At 32.9% G+C, this 7415-nt stretch overlaps 1 protein-coding gene across 2 annotated transcripts in view; it reads right to left on the reverse strand.

Moving 5' to 3' along the window:
* The window catches only part of LOC110828878 (dolichyl-diphosphooligosaccharide--protein glycosyltransferase subunit 1), a 13290-nt gene extending 6747 nt beyond the window's left edge, over window positions 1-6543 (reverse strand). Inside the window, exons 1-4 of one of the 2 annotated variants that reach the window (XM_022062005.2) lie at window positions 6202-6543; window positions 2344-2463; window positions 814-1062; window positions 330-539 (exon numbers count right to left, since the gene is read on the reverse strand). In XM_022062005.2, coding sequence (XP_021917697.1) covers window positions 330-539; window positions 814-1062; window positions 2344-2463; window positions 6202-6450 — 828 coding nt within the window. In that variant the 5' untranslated portion in view covers window positions 6451-6543. Of the gene's footprint in view, window positions 1-329; window positions 540-813; window positions 1063-2343; window positions 2464-5954; window positions 6090-6201 lie in introns of those variants that run through there. The other variant, XM_022062006.2, reaches the window with a different exon arrangement.
* Between the last annotated feature and the right edge of the window lie 872 nt (window positions 6544-7415).

Raw genomic sequence — 7415 nt, forward strand, 5'->3', positions numbered from 1 at the left:
TAAATCCATGTAAATAATTGTTTCCACAATGAATTACTTGTGTAGAGAACTTGTATTTCTAATTTGAAAATTTACATTTCTGTTTAAATTTTTAATAGTATTATGTATCACAGATTCCTGTATTATCTCCTACTTGACTATAGCCCACAAAGGGTTAAGTACAGCTATGAGATCAGATATGCTCTGATTGAAGTAACAAATTCTGAAGCAAAATAAACAGTCAAGGAAACATTCATGCCACAAACAAAGTTTAAGCTTCTAACATCTTAAATGCCCAAGTCTTTCTGTGTATTTACATTAAGTGAATTTTGCTAATATGCAATAAATACCTTAAAGGACCTGACACTGGACAAGCCACTCTGAGTTTCCCTCTGGTACTCGTATCGAGAAAATGGCCCCTTTAGGGTAGCACCACTGTGTTTCAGATCAATGGTTTCTTCAACAGCAATATTTCCCCAGTGAGACACTTCAATTACTCTTTCCAAGTTTGTGATTGTGAGGAATGGTGCATTGTTTTCATAATGAACAGACATCTTATCCTGAAAATTGGGTATTACAACCAAAATTAAAGTTACATCTGGTCTCAAAACACCCTGCAGTTGTACCTAAATTGTAGCATAATTTATAATTCCAAAATGCTCAGTTGGTTACTGGCCAAGGTCAACATTTTCTTTATATTTTACTTTATTGATATATTACTACAGTAGTCCATGTTTTGCATGATGAAGAGTCATTTATAATTTCTGAAGAATAACTTTTTGAAAAGCAACATCATAAATTCAAGCAAACTCAATGTATACATTAGATACTTACCACAGAAAATGGAGGAACATCCTCATATGACCCATATGTGATGATGTTCTCAGACTGAGAAGATGGCTTTAGTTTTGTGTAACTCTCTACATTTCTTGTACCAAGGTTCACTATTGTACTTTGTTCTTTTACAGGATAAGGGCTATAGAAATAATGGTTGCCATTATACAATACAAGCTGCTTATCTTTTTGTGTGATAGAAGCTGGATGAGGTATAAGCTGAAGGGTATAGACAGTCTCTACATCCACCTGAAACAAATATGACAATCATTTATTTCCAATGGTCTTGACTAATACAGACATTTAGTACATAATTAAAAAAATGTTTAAGAGACAAACTACCATTTCTCTCACATATACACTGACAAATATCCCATTCATCACTTTTCAACAAATGTGTTTCAAACAATTATGACACATTTACTGCATCCCCTTATAAATTTTCCATTGCCTTCCTACAAAGACTCACAAAATTATGGCAAAATATTAATAATTTATGTTGTCACCAAGCTGATATTTCTGTTGATGATAGAAGGGGAAAAAATTGCACATAAAATTTCAGGATGTTATATAAACAGTGCTGGTGTACACCTCACTTCAAAATGAAAAATAGCCTTCAAGTTAGTATAATTGCAGGCACTGCAGAAACAATTGATGGCATTACCTTTCTACAGACCACTGCTTGAAACTTGTTAGGGAAAACATACACATATGCAAAAATAGCACAAACTGTGGAGTTAGGACGTCTTGTATGAGTAAATTCTTAAGTTTCTGCTGTAATCGAGGAGCAATGGTAGAGATACTGTAAGGCAGCAGATAACATGAAAAACATGAGTTAGAAATAGTATCACACTCTTTTGGGTTATGGTTATGATTGTACAAACAGTAGTTTGTTAATACTTGTATGTTCTCTTTTTTCATATAATTGAGAAACTAGTCGATGGCTGTCTACTGGCCACATTTCAAAAGTGTTTGCTGCCTCCATCATCACAGCAATCTACTAGACTAAATGGTGTAACAACACAGAAGACAGCCATCTTCACATTTATTTAATCTGCCAATCATCAACATTTAGGTGTGTGCCACTGGACTTCATGTTTCACATATTTTGACCACATGCAGTGCTCTGTTTTTCTTTGTGCCTGATGCATGTCAAATGTAACCCTCCATACATCTACTTCGATATGGATTCAATGGGAATAGAATTACTGTGTATGCAATCACAATTTCTTCACAGGTAGAATATTCATCCCTAAATTATTGCTTTTCAGAATAACATGTTCTTAATTTAAAATGGACCACTGTCACACTTGAATGTAGCTAAACACAAACATTCCTCTGTTTTCTGTTATGTGGATACGTGGCATCATTCTTACACCTATTTGATTGTTTTCTTCTAGCACAATTTTGGCACACTTCTTTTAGTTATAAATTTCCATTTTTATGCACATTAGTGTATTTTTTTTTACCAGGAACTGCATAGAAAGGAAAGTGTTTATATTGTCAGAGAAAAATAAAATATTAACTTACAACAGCTGTCTCTCCAGGCTTCAGAACATCTTTCATCTCGATTCGCCAGAACAACTTATCAGCATGGCCTTGAACCTTAGTATCAAAAAGCTTCAGGGAAGTTTTAAGTGAATCTCCTGTCTACAAAAGAAAAAGACATGTCCTAGTGATCAGTACTCCTATTTCACATTCAGGATACCCCAGGTTTAAATCTTGGCTCAGAGATCTTATGTTAGGCTATGACCACTTCCTTCCACATTCTTTTCAATTCATTATTCACTTACACTCCTATGAATTTATGCTACATAATCCAAAATACAATACTTTTATTTTCCGTCGTTTACACAAGCTTATTGTTAAAATCATATAAAATTTCACATAAAATTGTTACATTTTAAAATTGACGACATGTTTCGATATACAATCTTATCATCGTCAGGTCTATCAAAATTAAAATTAAAATCTGGTGTATCTGTTGCTCTGCTTATATTGTTTTTGTTTTTACTCGTTTTTACTACATCTCCAGGCTTCTTCGATTTTATTTTTGGAGACGCGCCTGGGTGCCTATATCTGCAAAATCAATTTTAATTTTCATATCGTGATAAGGCTACCGAAATAGGAAATGGAATAATATTACTCTAATTTATAATATTTGAAGGAATTATTCAAATATATCGTATTACAAGCAAAATGAATGCAATCACAAAATATAAAGTATTATAACATACCGGGTTGTGTATGAGGTGCGTGTCCGTTGTTATTGAATGGCAGACAGTAACTGAGTTGTGAGTATCGTGTATGGCTATATATATTGGGTGAAAGTTGTTTAGGGGGTTGGGTCAATGGACTGTAGAATGTTAAATATCGGATTGTTCGTGTAAATGTTGCTGTCGTTTAATGCAAGGTTCTGTTTATGTGTTCTTTGTATATGATATTTCTCTATGGTGTCTCTATGTCGTTTATTTTGTATTATTTTTATAATGTCCAATGTATGTTCTATTTTGTTGTATGAATGTCCTGTGTTTAATATATGCTTTGCATATGCTGAATGGTCTTTATTATGTTTTATTGCTGTAATATGTTCTTTATATCTTTGATTAAAGGTGCGTCCAGTTTGGCCTATATAGGTTAACGGGCAATCATTGCATTTCAACCTATATATGCCTGGTTTTTCGTATTGATTTGTTGTATCTATTTGTGGTTTTTGTTTCAAGATGTTTTTTATAGTGTTTTTTGTTCTAAATGCTATTTTTATGTTATTTGTTTTAAATGTTTTTGTTATATATTTGGTTTCTTTTCCTATATATGTGAATGTGGCCCATTTGTTTTGTTTATTTTCGTTTCCGTCTTCATTTATGTTGTTTATATTGTTTATTTTATTTTTGGGTTTTACTTCATGATTATTATATCCGTTTTCTATTAGAATTTGTTTTATTGTGTTACATTCAATTTGTTTGTTTACTGTGGTTATGGGATATGTATTTTTCCTGTTTATTAAGTAGTTAATAGCCATCTGTTTATGTTCATTCGGATGGCATGAAGAGGCATGTATTATGGTGCTTGTATTTGTGGGCTTTCTGTATATTTTGAATTCGAAGTTATTTTCGTTTCGTATTATAGTTAGATCTAAATAATTTAATTTGTTATTTTGTTCTTTTTCTAAAGTGAATTGTATATTTATGTCTGTATTTTTTCATCAAAAATCATGAGTATATCGTCAACATATCTACTATAGTAGAAAAATGAAATAAATGAAGACGGAAACGAAAATAAACAAAACAAATGGGCCACATTCACATATATAGGAAAAGAAACCAAATATATAACAAAAACATTTAAAACAAATAACATAAAAATAGCATTTAGAACAAAAAACACTATAAAAAACATCTTGAAACAAAAACCACAAATAGATACAACAAATCAATACGAAAAACCAGGCATATATAGGTTGAAATGCAATGATTGCCCGTTAACCTATATAGGCCAAACTGGACGCACCTTTAATCAAAGATATAAAGAACATATTACAGCAATAAAACATAATAAAGACCATTCAGCATATGCAAAGCATATATTAAACACAGGACATTCATACAACAAAATAGAACATACATTGGACATTATAAAAATAATACAAAATAAACGACATAGAGACACCATAGAGAAATATCATATACAAAGAACACATAAACAGAACCTTGCATTAAACGACAGCAACATTTACACGAACAATCCGATATTTAACATTCTACAGTCCATTGACCCAACCCCCTAAACAACTTTCACCCAATATATATAGCCATACACGATACTCACAACTCAGTTACTGTCTGCCATTCAATAACAACGGACACGCACCTCATACACAACCCGGTATGTTATAATACTTTATATTTTGTGATTGCATTCATTTTGCTTGTAATACGATATATTTGAATAATTCCTTAAAATATTATAAATTAGAGTAATATTATTCCATTTCCTATTTCGGTAGCCTTATCACGATATGAAAATTAAAATTGATTTTGCAGATATAGGCACCCAGGCGCGTCTCCAAAAATAAAATCGAAGAAGCCTGGAGATGTAGTAAAAACGAGTAAAAACAAAAACAATATAAGCAGAGCAACAGATACACCAGATTTTAATTTTAATTTTGATAGACCTGACGATGATAAGATTGTATATCGAAACATGTCGTCAATTTTAAAATGTAACAATTTTATGTGAAATTTTATATGATTTTATATGATTTTAACAATAAGCTTGTGTAAACGACGGAAAATAAAAGTATTGTATTGAAACACAAGCATGATGCAATTAAGATATAAGATAATCCAAAATATTGTATTCTCCTTCCACAGAACTGTCACTAACAGGAACAAACCACCACCAGAAACAACAAAAGTCCTTCCATTCAGACATGTGGTTCCTACACTGTGGAATATACTTTCTGCAGAATTTCATAAATCAGCTGTGCAAAACCAACCATGAAAGATCATAAATTCCCTTCACTCTTATTATACGTCACCTAGCACACCCATGTCAGTCAGATGAGCCAGTTCTCAGTGATTCCAAAATTGCACAAAGAACACAAATGTCATAACAATACTCAGGGTTGATCTTGTCACATGGTGGTTCACAGTATCCTAATGCCATCAGTCATTAATTTAAATCCATTTTAAACAATTTTGGTATAGTTTATCACATATGGCAAGAAACATTTTACAACAGCAAAATCACATGTTGTGGAAGGAAAAACACGTGAAGGTGTGGGGATCCATACCAGGTCTAGATATATATAATTTTGACCTCTACAAACTTCCTAATACAAAGCTACCTAAATTGCAGGGGTGAACCCTGCAGATGTCATATTGTTTTATAATAAATTGTACAAAACAAAGTGAATAAACTGAATAAGAGCTTAAGTGCACAGGTAAACGGTACAAATCCACTGATAACACAAGGGTCCGTCATTTAAATGTGCATACAAACTGATATATTTATACATTCATTCAGAGAAGGAAGGCTAAAAGACATATGATGTACAAACACGTGGTGTGTGATGCCTGTTTAGTACACAAACAAATTTTACGGTAGTATATAATACCATCCAGGTCAAATTCACATACCGTCCACGTAATTAGTAATTTATTTGTGGTGTACAGAAATATAGTATTTCCAACAAAACTACTCAACCCCCCCTTTTTTAAAAATTTAAAAAACAGCATGGCCAAAACCAATGGGGCCATTCGGCAGTCTTCGTTCTACTCTTTGCACATCATTAAACTCTTCACAACTACGTGGCAGGCGTCGCCCGGCAACGCCGGCAAATGCAGCTCCTGCCAAATATACTGAACCAGTATTAAATTTACTCGCCTGTGCTCCTATATATGACAGACTATCTTTCACATTCGGCTCCACTGCGAACAAAAAACTCTTCACTTCACCTTTCCCATTATTTTTCAGCGTTATTTTGTATGATAATTTTGCCAGTTGCGTTGCTAGGTCGATGGACCGATCCACGTTGTTTGCAATTATATCAGGATTAATTAAATCGAATGTAGCTGCATTGCATTCAATTACTAAAGTGAAAAAAATTATGCCTCCAACAGAAATCAGTAGCATCGTTGATACTATATGTGACAACAAACAAAACTGGAACAACAGTCTACTCCTTACACGAACACGAAACAAATGCAAATGCAAATGCAAAACAAAACACTACAGACTCATGACAGAAACACCAACACTGTAGAATGAAATTCTCGATAATGTATTTCTGACGAAGTATAACGCGTGGTTGAGATAGATACGAAATTAAGTAGGCTGTAAAGAAATTAAAAAATAAATTAACTCCTTTCGTACCGATTCCACTGTACGGAGGAGTAATCTATTATTCACGAATTAATTGTTTGAAGATACTAATTATAATTAGCACATATTGAACTCAAAGACTATGTTGAGCCAGGTGACTATCGTTTTGAAGCAGCTATATGGGTCGTTGGCCGTCGTGTATTTGGTTGTCTATTGTCTTTAGCGTGCTATAGAAAAATGCTTTAGGTGCTTTTCAGATGAAAAATGGAAAATGTGAATGGTATAACAGGAATAACTCGAACGAAGGTGTCAACTTCTGCCTTTCAGGTGAGGAAAAAGTGGCTTTTCTTAGGATATAAGTTAGGCATTAAGTGTGTGCTTGATCTGACAGGTTATTTGTTAAAGGTTTATTGTAGTAGGATGCAGTAATATATTGTGCTGTCCAGGTATTAGCAAATAGCTGAAAGCACATCATATTAATACACTAAGTGCAGGTGTTCATATTATGATGTGTTACACATCCATGACTTGTGCTATGAAGGATTTAAGGAGTGTAAATGAAATTATATTCTATATGTATATTTTATAACTAAATTATGTACCTTTAAAATTCAGGAATTGAATGTGGATGTAAGCTCTTAGAAAGTATGCTCAAGGTACAACTGTCTTATATATTAACAATTTTTAATCCAGCACCCATAGTAAATTTTCAAACAAGAACCCAAAATAATACAGAAACAGTAAAGTATCATATTTTTATAGACAATAGAATGTAA

Source organism: Zootermopsis nevadensis, unplaced genomic scaffold (genome assembly GCF_977971745.1).
Source record: "Zootermopsis nevadensis isolate Lab colony 2312 unplaced genomic scaffold, Znev_1.0 Znev_ptg000025l, whole genome shotgun sequence".
NCBI classification, from domain to species: domain Eukaryota; kingdom Metazoa; phylum Arthropoda; class Insecta; order Blattodea; family Termopsidae; genus Zootermopsis; species Zootermopsis nevadensis.